Source organism: Lagenorhynchus albirostris, chromosome 7, assembly GCF_949774975.1.
Source record: "Lagenorhynchus albirostris chromosome 7, mLagAlb1.1, whole genome shotgun sequence".
NCBI lineage: Eukaryota > Metazoa > Chordata > Mammalia > Artiodactyla > Delphinidae > Lagenorhynchus > Lagenorhynchus albirostris.
The window spans coordinates 12,450,627-12,465,424 of NC_083101.1; the positions used below are offsets into that span (position 1 = coordinate 12,450,627).

At 39.8% G+C, this 14,798-nt stretch overlaps 1 protein-coding gene across 2 annotated transcripts in view; it reads left to right on the forward strand.

Annotated features, from left to right (window-relative positions):
- RC3H2 (ring finger and CCCH-type domains 2) overlaps positions 1-14,798 on the forward strand; it is a 63,984-nt gene that overhangs the window by 47,905 nt on the left and 1,281 nt on the right. Inside the window, exon 21 of one of the 2 annotated variants that reach the window (XM_060154401.1) lies at positions 14,341-14,391. In XM_060154401.1, coding sequence (XP_060010384.1) covers positions 14,341-14,391 — 51 coding nt within the window. Of the gene's footprint in view, positions 1-10,971; positions 11,832-14,340; positions 14,392-14,798 lie in introns of those variants that run through there. The other variant, XM_060154402.1, reaches the window with a different exon arrangement.

Here is a 14,798-nt window from a genome sequence, read left to right on the forward strand (position 1 = left end):
GCCAGGCTCCAGATTTGTGGGAGGTATTTTATTGAAACCTAAATTTCAGTCAACATTTGAAAACAAAAGCTGGGCATTCCTTTTGGGTGATCTTACCTGTAGTTTGTGTCTTTGTTTTTCCCCCCATTTCTTTAAGATTAGTTTGACTTTTACTATTATTTTTAATTAACTTCTGTGAAGTTGTTTACTCTGAAAATTGTACTGGAATATTTTAAGCCAAGCTGATCTTTCACCAGGTGTACTGTATGTAAGGGCTTTTCCTGCTAGCAAGATGCTTAAACAGGATCATGTTATTGGTCGTCTGAGCTATTTAGTTGTTTTACAAAACCACAGCATTGTATCAGATAAGATTTTGATAAAAAGTTTTGTGCACATTTCCAGGGGCGGGAGGGTTGACATTTCCCTGAAATTTCTTGATCAGAATGAGTAAATAACTGGTGTTTGATACCTGTCTTAATGAACATGCTCATAAGGTGACTGATAAGTTGTAAATATACCTGAGAAACAAAGGGGTAGTTTTGATATTCTGGTGTCAGTATGGAAGATCTTACACATTTATTTAATACTCAAATGTATGAAGATGTTTGTTTGTAGCATAACAGCACAGTAGCCTTGACTTAGTTTCCTTGGTTAGTACTGTACCTTTTTGCCATGGCCAGTGCCCCCATCCCTACAAGGACATTTTATTTATTTCACTCTGTAACCTGAAATGAATAGGAACAAGAGTTTTAAACCATGTTACATTAACTTATTTCCGACATTATAAATTAGCCTAGGATATTACAGGAACGTGATTGTTATATAATTTATATCAGAACCTTTCTATAAATATGCGCTTATTACATTTGAAATGCTTCCAATGTACTTTATTTGCTGTTTGTATTTCCAAAAGGATATGCAAACCAGTATGTCTATTTCATGGATATTTAAATAGTGAGATCTTCCATGTTGAAGGTAATGTATTTTTTTTTAAGATTTTAAAATTGCTATTTTGTTACAAAATAGAGACCTATTAACAGTTTGAGAGCTCCTTATGTGCCCTCAGGGAAAGAACCCTCTGTGCAACAGAACTACGCAAAACATCTTCAGCACGTTCTGAGGGTGAATATATACTACATAAATTGATCTTGTGTATTTAACCTTATCTTTTTAATTTTAAAATTGAAGTTTTGAAACTTGGTTGTGCTCTGCTGGAGGGGGTTGGGATAAACTGCTTAGGTGTTTGCCTACTTGTCCAGTGAAATTACATTTGCATCAGTGTATGTATATACCTGCCAACTTATTGGTATGTCTCAGAACATTTATATTAAAATAATGCTTGTCTTGCAGCAGGTGATCCCATAAAACAGTAACTCCCTGTTCTTAAAAACTTACTCTCTTCCTCACTAACAACATAGGAATTGTTTCCATGTTGGGATTTTTCGGTATTGCATCCTTTATGTAGTAATCATCTTCTCTTTCTTATGGTGTGTTGGATGTGAAACAAAGACATTGGTTCTCTGCCATTTGACAAGGAAGAGCAGTTTATCTGATCCTTCTTATGAAAGGTACCTAATGATATCATAGAGGAAAAAATTACAAATCGGACCTAGAATGTGACTTTTTAAAATAGGGGGCATTCCCTGTCATTTGACCGTTTACCAACATGTTGTGATGCACATATTTTTGAAATCAAAGGATATAAAGCAATAGGAGAGGAAGTTTGTAATGTTGTCAACTAAACTGCATATGTGGTGTATGGTCTCATAAGGAAAAAGTAATCCGAGGTCTGGAAAGTGGGAAAATGGTGAGGTTTTGGTTTTGTTCTGACTTCTTGTGTTTTTAACAATTTCTAGTCCCATTCTGAAGACCATGTGCCTCATTCAGATACTGTGATGTAGCATCAGTAGTTCTTTCTTTGTGGTCTCATTTCATCTTAGGAATCCTGGGAAAGTTACTTAAGTATGTCATCTAGTTGGTAACTGAACAAAGCAGATTCCTTTGCCTTTCCTGCCATGACTTACTTTCAATACCATCTAGTAAACCAGCGTCATGCATGAAAGTTGTGCATTGTAATTTTCAAGAGAAGGTACTTCAATGGGTCAGTGGCACTGATGTTTTTCCTAGTAACTGTTGACTCTCACAAGAGGATAGTAAAAGAAACCTATACTAGAACTGAAATTTTCCATTTGTATGGATCTGGTCACTTTCGCTCAAGTTTCAAGTTGATTCTAAGTTTATAAAGCACATCCCAGTTTTATATGCTGCCTTGAGAAAATTACCAGATGCACAGTGATTTGTAGGAATTAAAAATGGGATCATTTAAACATTTGAAAACATTGTTTTAAAAACCATCTAGCTTGCTTTTGCATTTTAGATGTTAAAGCCCATGTTATCTTGTTAACAGGGGTGGCGTTTGTAATGATCAGATTCAGCATGTGATTTCGACTTTGAATATTTCTTCCCTAGCTTCTAGAATCATTTTCGGAGCAGACTGTCACCAGTATTGGTGACTAATCATTCAAGGGGAAAGTTGCATTGCAACTATGTATTAGTTTCCTGGAAGAACTTTCCCTGTGTTTTAGTGAATGAAGAGTGTTAATGGGATCACTTACTGTAACTCCTTCTACATAAGAACCCCTTCTGCAAGCAGAACACAAATGAACATGCTCAAGGAGTATCTCATTTTCTGGGTAAATTGAATAAATTTGCTAGTTACTCCTTTATAGTAGTGGTTTCTTTGTATCCCTTTGCTGGCAAGGGAATACAAGGAGTCAAGGCCACCAATCAGAACACCCCACATTTGAGTGGAGTCCTGTTTTTACTCCAAGAGCAGTTATTCCCCCAAGTCTGAAATTGGCAGTTGTTTTTTTCTTTTTTTAAATAAAAAAATTTAAATATCCTTAAACCAGTGGAACACAGACACTGGCTGCACTTAGTACTGCCACAAGCCAAGGTCATTTGCATATATTCCATCAATCTGTCAAGAATTAGGCCTCACTTTATAACCCAAGGCATGGAAGTGCATGCATTCTCTTAGCTGGGCAAACAATTATACTGTAGTTGTGATACAACACATGTGGCTTTTATTTGTACTGCACATATCCACTGTACAGCCACTTGGGAGTATCGTGGTTAGCTTGCAGCAACTGCTGTCTGCATTTATACTGTTTATTGCATATTCTTTTCCCTGGAAGTGAAAGAGAAATGTTTTTCTTGTTGCATTGATTACATTTTATAAATTTGCTTAGCTGGAAAGTTTGGGAAAAGAGGCCTGTTTGTCAATTGTACAACCGATTGTGAAGCTCTAGTGTGAATATTTTTACGTCTGTATTAGACATTTTCTTTGCAAATCTATTGTTCGATTGAAATGTAAATGAAATTAAAGATGGTGTACACCCATCATGTAAAAAGCAGGCACCATCTCTAAGATGGATTTAATGCTCATTTTTAAGGCATATACTCAGCTTCTATTTAAAACTATAATTTAAAATAATTCTGTACAATGAAATGGGGAATATATATGGGAATAAATTCTATTCCATTTATTTCAATTTGAATTTCCAAATTGTAATGTTTCCCTTTGTGCTATAGGAATAGGATTAAATGGGGGAAGGCTAGGATTCATAAGGCCTGTATATGGGGGGAGGGCAGAGATGGAACAATGAGGGTTGTGATGATAGTGAATAGCAAAGAGTGAATTCTGTGTGTTTTTGCTGTAGCACTGAAGTGAAGAGATATTAGCTTTGGCTGTTCACAGAATAGAGCATCATGATTTTCAGTGTTTGAGAGAAAATTGATGGAAAAAGTTTGCAGTACTTGACATGTATTTGCATGCACAAAATAAAATTATTTGTCCACCTTAAAAGTTGTTTGTTTAGTGTCAATATTAAGTTTATAGTGCATTTTAGTTATCTTGACTTCCTTGGTAAATTTTTTGGTTTAACTAAGCTACCAGGTTACTCCTTAAGATTTAAACAATCACCTTGCCTCATGCATTCATCACTGGGAAGGATCTGAAAGAAATGAATAGGCCAGGGAGGTTGAAATAGTCCTCAATTCAATCAATCACTTTGTTCATTCAATACAGAGTACTTTCTGTATGGGAGATGAGGGTGTAGATAATACTAGCAGTTCACAGTCTAATGGAGAAAATAGGACAAATAGATAAATAACGAATATGAAGCAATATATTACAGAAGTATGAAGACTGTTCTGTGGAACCTCAGAATGTAACAGAAAATGGCCTGAGTGATTCTAGACACCATTTTCACTGGGCCTTGAGTAGTTTTACTCATTCACTCAACTGATGAATTTTAAGCCCCTGTCTGTGCTGGTCATTAGGGTTGAAGGTCAGTGAAACAACAAGCCCTCTCTCTAGAAGCTCTCAGGGTGAGAAATGGGAAAGACAAATCTGAATAACCAGCTCAGTGAGCTATGTTCTTGTATAAGGTATATGGAAACTCCAAAAGGGAAATTATGGAGTGGATGGTAGTGATAGTGAGCCAGAGGAACTGCTTCTTTGAGAAATGACCTCAAAGAAGGGCATTTCTTTGTAGGCTGAATAATATTTCACCAAGCAGAGCTAAGGGGAGAAAACACCTGAGAACCTACTGTAACTTCACAACAACCCACTCTGTATCCTAACAGCCCTTCATTATAAATATTATGATCCCTGTTTTGTATTTGAGATGTTACGTAACTTGCCCAAGACCTTGTAACTAGAAAGTAAATAGAGTCAGATTTCTGATTCAAGTCTTATTCTACCTTCCAAAGATGGTGATGGTGATGGTGATGGTTGGAACCTATTTTAGCCATAAGTGTTACAGTGGAAGGAGTGTTTGAAGAATAGCTTAACTAACTCTTAACAGCACTTAATATGTTCCAGACACAGTTGTAAGTGCTGTAGGTATATTATCATCTAGAACCATTATTGTCACCATTTTACAGATGAGAAGACTGAGGCAGAGACCTTAGAGAATTTGTCCAAATTTGTCCGATTTGTCCTATTTACCTCATCTAGCTATGTGATCTGATCATTGAAATGAGATCACATAGCTAGATGAGGTAAATAGGGACCTTTATGAAGGACACTAAATACTAAAGAGACTGTTAGGGAGTCTTGGAAGTTAGATGATCTGATTGATTTGGGTTTTTAGAAGATCACTTTGGTAATAGTCTGAGGTGAAGCTGGAGATTGACCAGCAGGGAGACCAGGCCAACAATCTAGGTAAGAAGTGTTTAGGGCATGGCCAAAGAGAGGATGGAGGAAGAGATGGATTTGAAAAGTAGGAGAGCGCAATTGACAGGATTTGTTGTAGAGGAAGCCTACCAGACATCTCCACATTATCATGGATTAAATTTGGCTTAGAATCCCAGACCTCGTTGCTGAAAACAGACCGATATTTGTGAAACGGGTGATCTTATATAAGCCCTGGCGTGATCATTGAGATCAGGAAGAAGAGGAGGAAACATGGATAAAATTTGGCTTAGAATCCCAGACCTCGTTGCTGAAAACAGACCGATATTTGTGAAACGGGTGATCTTATATAAGCCCTGGCGTGATCATTGAGATCAGGAAGAAGAAGAGGAGGAACCATGGATAGTTGATCCAGGCAAAGGAGAGGAAACTTAACTGAAGGAAATGAAATCCCAGGAAGATTTTTATTTTCTTTATAATTGACACCTATTGGAGTAATGATCGTGCACTTTAACAAAGATTTTTTATAATTGAAAACTCAGTAATGCAGTGGTTCCAAACTTACCTGCACATGGCAATCACCTAGGGAGCTTTTAAAAAAATCCCAAAGCCCAGATCACACCCCAGACCAATTAAAACACACTCTCAGGAGGTGGGATCAAGGCATCAGTGCATTTGAAGCTCCCCAGGTGCTGCCAATGTGCAGAAAAGTTTGGGAACCACTGCCATAAAGAATGAAAATGGGTTTGGGGCCTGTCTTAGCCCAGGTGCATTCAATAACATCCATCATCAAATGTTCAGGCCTAGGTAGTTTAGAGAGACTCACTCAACAAATATACTTTTGAGAATCTACTTTGTACTGGGCATTAGAGATACAGTAGTGAATTAGTCCCTAACTTCATGAAACTTACATTGTAGTTCTAAGTACTGTGGGCAGTTTTAGATAGGGCAGTCTGCCGAACATCTTCATTTGGATCTCAAACATTTCAGACGTAACATGTCCAAATCTGAATCCGCAAAGTGTACCTCCAGTCTTCCCCGTTTCAGTTATTTCCCCCTTGACTACTCTTCCTAGTCCAGCAGCAAGTCCTGTCAGCTCTGCCTTCAAAATAAATATTAAGGGCTTCCCTGGTGGCGCAGTGGTTGAGAGTCTGCCTGCCGATGCAGGGGACACGGGTTCGTGCCCCCATCCGGGAAGACCCCACATGCCGCGGAGCAGCTGGGCCCGTGAGCCATGGCCGCTGAGCCTACGCGTCTGGAGCCTGTGCTCCGCAACGGGAGAGGCCACAGCAGTGAGAGGCCCGCGTACAGCAAAAAAAAAAAATTCAGAATTTTACCACTTCACCACTGAGGTCCAAGCCACAATTATCTTTCACCTGAACTGTGATGGCTTCCTGTTCTCCCTGCTGCTGCCCTTGCCTCCCTTCAGTTTATTCTCACCACAGCAGCTACAGAGATCCTCTTATAATGTCAGTTTGATCACTTCATTCTTGTGCTCAAAACCCTCCAAATGCTTCTCATCTCACTCAGGGTGAAAGCCAAAGTCTTTTCTTTGATACTTTGTTCACTATGCTCCAGCTGCACTGGCCACTGAGATCTTCACCAGGCCAGCCAGGCATGTTCCCATCATAGGGCCTTTACCCTTGCTGTTCTGTAAGGGTAGGAAGCTTCCCAACCCCTGTAAGAATCTTCATCACTAGATCTCTCACATTCTTCAGGTCTTCACTCAAAAGTCAACTCAGTGAAAATTAGATGCAGAGTAATGGGGGTGGAGGGTCTGGGGAGTGCTATTTAAAATAGATGTTTTAACCCAAGAGACTGGATGAGATCAACTGAAGTTGTTTTTGTTCTGTTTTGTTTTACTTTATATTCTGAAATAATTATAGATTCACAGGAATTTGCAAAAATAATACAGAGAGGACCCATGTACCCTCATACAGTTCCGCCAATGGTAGTATCTTACATTACTGTAATATCAAAACCAGGAAATTGACATTAGTAACAATCTACAGAACTTACTCAGATTTCACTTGCTTTCATATGCATTCATTTGTGTGTGTGTGTGTAGTTCTATTCAGTTTTTATCACATGTAGATTTGTGGAACCACTACAACTCTCAAGATAACAGAACTGAAAAAAAAGATAGCAATTGTTCCATCACCTCAATGATCCCTTGTGCTACCCCTTTATATTCATGTCCATTCCCCTCCCTTACCCCCATTTTCCTATCCCTGGCCCCTAGCAACCACTGATTTCTTCTCCATCTCTGTAATTTTGTCATTATGTGAATGTTATATAAATGAAATTATGCAGACTGTAACCTTTTGAGATCGGCTTTTTTTTACTCAGCATAATTCCCTTGAGATCCATCCAAATTGTTGCATGTATTAGTAGTTCATTCCTTTTTATTGCTGATAGTATACCATGGTATGGACATAGCACATTTTGTTTAAACATTCACCCATTGAAGAACATTTGGGTTGTTTAGATTTTTTGACTATTAACAAATAAAGCTGCTATGAACATTTGTGTACATGTCTTTGTGTGGACATTGTTTTTTGTTTCTGAAGTATTTTTTGAGCAGATAAATTAGTGTACTGGGTCAACCTCTGAAGGAAATGGATAAATTCAACTATATGGTCTTAACTTAAAAATGGACAAATTCCTTCAAAATACAATTTACCAAAACAGATACAGGATGAAAAGGAAAATTGGAATAACTCTTGTATTAGTTACCTATTATCACATAACAAAGTACCCTCAATTTAGCAGCTTAACGCAATAACATTGTTTCACAGTTTCTGTAGGTCAGGAATCTGCATGTGACTTAGAGGAGTCCTCTCCTGGGTCTCTCACAACCTAGGCGTTAGCTGGCTCTGTAGTCATCTCGTGGCTCTCCTGGTGAAGGGTGTGCTTCCAAGCTCACTCCCCTTATTATTGGCAGGATTCAGTTCCTCCTGAACTGTTGGAATGACGGCCTCAGGTTTTCATTGGCTGAAGGTTGCCCTAAGTTTTCTGCCACTTGACCCTCTCTGTAGGGCAGCTTACAATCAATATGCTAGCTTGGCTCATCCAAGCAGCAAGTAGGAAGAACCTGGGACCAAGCAAGGGGTGGGGTCCAGGTTGCATTCACGCCTGCACAAGAGAGAGGCAGCACGCAATAAAGTCACAATCTTTTATAGCCTAACCTTGGAAACAATATCCCATCGGTTTTGTCACTTAGAAGCAAGTCACTAGGTCCAGACCCCACTCGGACCGATAGAGCTCCCAAAGACCCCTGCCTGGTATTCATGTCCTGGCATAAGCCTCTCACCTGAGTGTGGACTGGACCTAGTGACTTCTTTATCCCCCATCAGGAGATAAAAACCATAGAGGGAATGTTTGACACAAAAGAATTATTAAAATTTAGTAGATGAGCGACTGTAAGATTAAAGGAAATCCCATATGGTATCCTAAGGCTTAGGGAGAGTAACTAAGGAAGGACAGACTTGGAAAGGGGCCTCTTATCAAGACTGGGGTGCAGACCTCATTGGAGAAGGTGAAGTTCAGCCCACTGGGCAGCAGAGAAGTTTGCTGGTTTACCCAGGCTGGGACTGGTTGCTGGCAAGCAGAAAGCAAGTCTAGAACACAGGCGAGCTGCAGAGGAGCCTGTGGAGGGAACTGGCGCCAGTGCAGACAGGAGGCCTTCAGGACACTGATTTCCATGTTGAGAGGGTCACAGGAAAATTATTGCTAGTCCAGACAGAGGTTGCAAGATCATCAAGGAATCACATGTGCTGGGCCCGTGGCTTGGGGAAGAACCCACTGCATGTCCTTACAGCCACACCACTGACCACAGTCTCTCCTCCTCCAGTGCCCTCTAGTGAGGAAGCTTATCATTGTGCTCACAGCAAAGGAGAGATGCTTAAAGGAATTCAGTCCATTATTGCAAAGCAAGAAGGGTGAATTGAGAGCTGAGAGACTATTTATTGGCACACAGACCATTTTAGAAGCTGCCTGCCATAGCTTTGTATCTACTAAACAAGTGAAATTCATTATGAAAAGCTTCCCACAAAGAAAACTCCAGGCCTCACGATGGTTTCACAGGTGAATTCTATTAAACATTTAAGGACAAAATAACCTCAGTTTCACAGAAGCGCCTTCAGAAAATGGAGGAGGAGGGAACTTCCTAACTAGTTTTATTAGATGAATAAAACCCTGGCATCAAAACCTGACAATAACTTTACAAAAAAATTACAGCTCAGTATCCCTTGTGAACATAGATGCAAAAATCCTTAAAGTGTTAGCAAATCCAGATAGTTATATACATATAAATTATAATACATCACGTCCAAATAGGGTTTATCTCAGTAATGTAAGGTTGGTTTAACACTTGAAGATCAACCAGTGTAATCCACCATATTAATCAGAATACAGGTTATATTTGTTATTATAAGGTCTCAAAATTTAATGAAGCTCCATTCTGATTGGCTTACAGAGATTAAAAATGTATATGTAAGTAAGAGAAACCAAAATATTTAAAAAAAAATTTGCCTCTTACATTGTTAAGTGTGTGGGCTATTTAAAGAAAAATATTGTTACTAAGAATATTGTTACTAAAGCTATGAAAGCAAAGAGGTTTTCTGATTTTCTCAGATGCTTTCAATCAAAACCTTTAAAAGAAATGTAATTGCTTCTTAAAGACAATCCAACATCTAAAGTAAATTTCAATTTACAAAATTAAAGCCTACACTAAAGATACCAATTAAAAAAATTTTTAAAGCATTATATAAGGAAGTAGCCCTTACTGGTTTTATATTCATTAATACAAAAAGAAGTTTAATCTAATTGCTGTCTAAAAGTTGTTTAATTTCTAAATAAGAAAGATGTGTTCAATTGCCACAAACTGGCCCCACGCTGACAGGGAGGGAGGGAAAGAGAAAGACCGGTTATTTCAAACAATCCTCATACTGGTTGATGTCATCCAAAACCATCTTTAGACCTTTAATACTTTCATAACAAAAATAATCCAAGTGGCAGGGACAAATCTGTTCTAAATTTACAAAAATATTGGTGGAAAAAATTTTATCTGGGCAACTCAGTGGAGGACCAAATCTTGTTTTATCTCTAATTATTATGATCTGGAAAAACTATAAGGGTAGAGCAAGCCTTGGAACCCAGCTTCGAGGCATTTAAGCATTTCTATATAAATTTCATTCAGTTACTTCAAAACTTTAAATATGTTTAATAATAGTTTGTAAATCTTCTGGTTGGATCAAGATTTTCCCTTGATAAAAGGCAAATGCTTTAACAGCTTATTTTGGTTTTCCCACTAGGGAATACCTTCAATACTCTATGGATAAACAAAAACGTTACATTACAGGTAAAATACCTGACAAACTATAAATTACACATGGTACTCTCATTAAAAGGAAACTTCACTATCCACATCATCCTCAGATATTGGTAAGATAAATGGAGTGGTCCTGATGAATACTGTTAACTATCTCATGTACACAGTCATTTTCCTGACAGATGCAAACTACACTCCCAGCAAGGATACCACCGGATAATCCCTCTATAATACACAACTAGGAGAATGAATATATTAAAAGAGACCAATGAAAATGAATCTTAAAACTGTAAATTTACATTTAGACTTGCATTTTATTAGTTTTCTCTTTCTCTTACTTTTCACCTTTTGTTTATTCCTGTTTTCTGTCCCCTCAACTCTTTAAGCTGTGTAATTTACAGTGATAGCTATCTTTTCCTTTCTGGCTTTTAATTATGTTACCTAACTTCAAAATCCTCAGGACTTCCCTCGTGGCTCAGTGGTTAAGAATCCGCCTGCCAATGCAGGGGACATGGGTTTGATCCCTGGTCCGGGAAGATCCCACATGCTGTGGAGCAACTAAGCCTGCAAGCCACAACTACTGAGCCTGTGCACCACAACTACTGAAGCCCGTGCGCCTAGAGCCCGTGCTCCGCAACAAGAGAAGCCACCGCAATGAGAAGCCCGCACACCACAGCTAGAGAAAAGCCCACACGCAGCAACGAAGACCCAACGCAGCCTAAAAAAATCCTCAAATATTATCAACCTAAATATGTCTCCATACTTAACTGGCCTTCAGTCCCCCTAAAGAGAGCTTCTGTGGTAGGTAGTTCATAGGATGGGCCCCTGAGCCTCTTGGTATGGTATTCATGTTCTTGTGTAATTCCTTCCCCTTGAGTGTGGGCTGGACTCACTGGCTCATTTCTAATGAAAATAATACAACTGAAGTGATTGGGCATAACTTCTAAGGTTAGGTTATAAAAGACTGGTTTCCATCTTGGTCTTAGATTCCGTCTCTCTCTCTCTCTCTCTGTCTCTCTCTTTTACAATATACAGAGACAACCTGTTTTGTGTCCTTCTACTTAAGTTTTCTGGAGAATCTATAAATAGCTAACATTGTTTTCATCGATGCCTTGAGCCAGCCAGCTCCAGGGCAGACTGCCTAGACTGACTGCTTTGCAAAATTCTAGCTTGTCAGTTTCCTTCTAGAAAAGCAGACAAGACTCATGGTTTCCTGACATCCCACATTTCCCCCGTCTTTTATGAATCCATTTTTTAAACCCTCCTTGACAGTCACCTATTGATTCTCTCCTTCCTATGAGTAAATTTGTTTGCATGTAATTAACTGCCTCCATGGTATTCTTTGACAGGAGTATATATAGAACGAGTGTACACAAAGAAGGTGTCAAAAGTTTGAACCTGGGGCATTCCGTTATTTAGAGGTCAGAAGCAGAGCAGTTAATGAGGGTATCAACAAAGCTGGAGAAACTAGGAGAAGGTATCCTTCTGAAAACCAAGAGAAGAAAGTTTCCAGAAGGAGTGATTAACTGTCAAATGCTGCTGAGTGGTTCAATTAAAGCAGAACCGAGACTTTACTGAGGATTTGGCAACTAGGAAGTCACTGCCTTCATAGGTGTGGTTTCAGTGGACTGGTGGGAACAAAAACCTAATTGAAGTAGGATGAGGAAGGAATAGAGCAGATCTATTAGATCTGTCTGTAAAGGAGATCAGAGAAATGAGATGGGGCTGGAGAGGCATGGTGAAGGGGGAAAGTGAGGGTTGACTCTAAAAAAATTGTTAACTTTTGGAACATAATAGATAATACTTTCACATGATTAAAAATTACACATAAAACATTATGTATAAAATGTCTCCCTTTCACTCCTGATTCCCATCTGAATTTATTATTTCTTGTATATTCTTCAATTCTTTTCTTCATGCACACGTAAGAAAATACTATTCCTATTTTTTATTGCAAAAGGCAGGAAACTAATACATAATGTTCTCCATGTTCCTTTATTTTTAAACAATACATTCATGCAAGTATATCTATAGGATAAACTTCCAGGAGTGGAATTGCTGGGTTAAAGGCATGTTTTTGCAATACTGATAGATATTTCTCAATTGCCATCCATAAGAGTTGTATCAACTTATACTTTCACCAGCCATGTATTCCCCACAGACTTTTTTTTAAAAAACAATCTGAACAGTGGAAAATGGTATCTGAGAGGATTTTCTTTTAGAAATGAAAACTAGGAAAAATTTAAAAAGAAAATAGAAAGTATTAGAAAGAAAGCCTGAATATGCAGGGGAGAGAGAGAGAAGGTAACTGCAGGAGCAGACTTCCTTACTAGGCTGGAGGAGCCGGATCCGCTGCACTGGTGATTCATTTAACAGGTACAGATGCAGGGGGTTGTTGTACATTTTGAAGGTGCAAGTGTCTTTTGATTGCTTCTATTTTTCATGTGAAATAAGAATTGCGGTCATAAGGTAGGCGAGGAGAGGGGAAAGGGTGTTGAACATTTGAGAGAAGAGATGTGAACTGCTTCACTTAGAGAGTCGGGGAGTAGCCTGCCCAGGGCAACTACAATTGTTGAGCAGCTCTGAGGACCCCCATGAGGATTGCAGCCTTAAATTTGAAGTGAATTTTGAAGGAAAAGGAGCATCATGCATGAAGAAGACCCCTGCTTCAGGGAGCTGTGAGTAGAAACAAAAAAGCAAAGCATTCATCTAGTATTCATTTAACAAATATTTAGGGGGACTCTCCTACACAGAGGCACTGTTGCTGTGTCCTGGCTCGTCACTTAACAGCAGATCACAAGCATATTCAAGTTGGCTGTTCACACAAATCTGATTATTCATTATGCAAACAAAAAATATAAAAAGTTACCGTAGGATCTATTTATATGAATTGTTCTTAACTTTGAGGATGGGGGTTCTGACTCTTGGTAGCCTGAACAAACAGCTTCTCAGAAAAATAAGCACATATACAAATTTGCAGACAATTGCAGGTGGTGTAGAACCACAAATTAAGAATCTCTCAAACTTTAGGGAAATAAAACTTACCTATTTTAAAGGGTGTATTGTTTTAGTATATTTCGAATGATTCAATTTACACAAAGCTTTCCATGAGCTACTTCGTGTTGTGTACTGGACATCTCAATAAGGGCTCAGAATGTGAAATTAGGTTTACAAAAAGTTGCAAAAATAGTATAGAGTACCCCTATGTTCTTCACCCAGAATCCCTTAAAGTTAACATCTTACATAACCGTAGTACAATTATCAAAACTATTGATACAATAATATTATTACTTGATACACCTTGTTCAAATTTCGTCAGTTGTCCCATTCACGTCCTGTTTCTGTTCCAGGGTCCAATCCAGGATTTCACTTTGCGTTTAGTTGTCCTGGACTTGGCTTTTTTTTTCTTCTTCTTCTTTTTTTAATCCAAAAGGGCTATGTGTTCTTGGGCAAATTAATGTCCGAGTATGTCTTCTGTCTTAATAGACGTGATGTGATTAAGAATCAAAAAAAAAAAATACATGTGGAATGTTTTCGGAAACTTCAAAGGTAACGAAATTGTTCTTACTGCTCAAAGCTGGGCATATCTAGTGTGGCCTTTCGTTCAAATTAAAACAAAAATAAAAATAGAAGCGTATTATTATTGTCAAGATGTTTGTCCCCAAGTAGGACCCGTAGCTTCTCCCTTGGCCGCCAGGATACGCTTCCTCTAATTGGGCAGCGTGTATCCGCGCTGACGCAGGAAGGCCGCCTCATTGGTCCGCGCAGTCGAGACTCAGGCGGCTTTTCTCTTAGCGCTCAAGGCGCCGATCCATTTCTCTTTCTCCAGCCGAGCGCTCCCTTCCTTCCGAAGTGCCAGCCTGAAGGGATCCAGACTGAGGTAGGCCGGGTAGCTGCACTGAGGTCAGCCGGGAAGAAGCGGCGGGTATGGAATACCGGTGGGAGGTGGTGGAATACGGGTGGTCGGCGAGCCTGGATGAGACGGTCTTGTCGGTGCGCCCCCTCGACCCCCACGCTCTCCGCGACTTCCCTGCCCAGTCTCCGTTGGCCCCACCTTCCTCGGGCTCCCCTAGAGCTTCCGCGCCCCTCCGCCGCGCTTCCGCTGGCCCCGCCCTCGACCCCCAAAGGTCCCGCCTCCTTCGCGAACCCTCCCGCTGGCCCCGCCCTCGACTCCTCCCCCGAAAGGCCCCGCCTCCTCCGCGGGCCCTCCCGCTGGCCCCGCCCTCGACTCCTTCCCCAAAGGCCCCGCCTCCCACCAGCCCCTCCGCTGGCCCTGCGCTTGCCGCC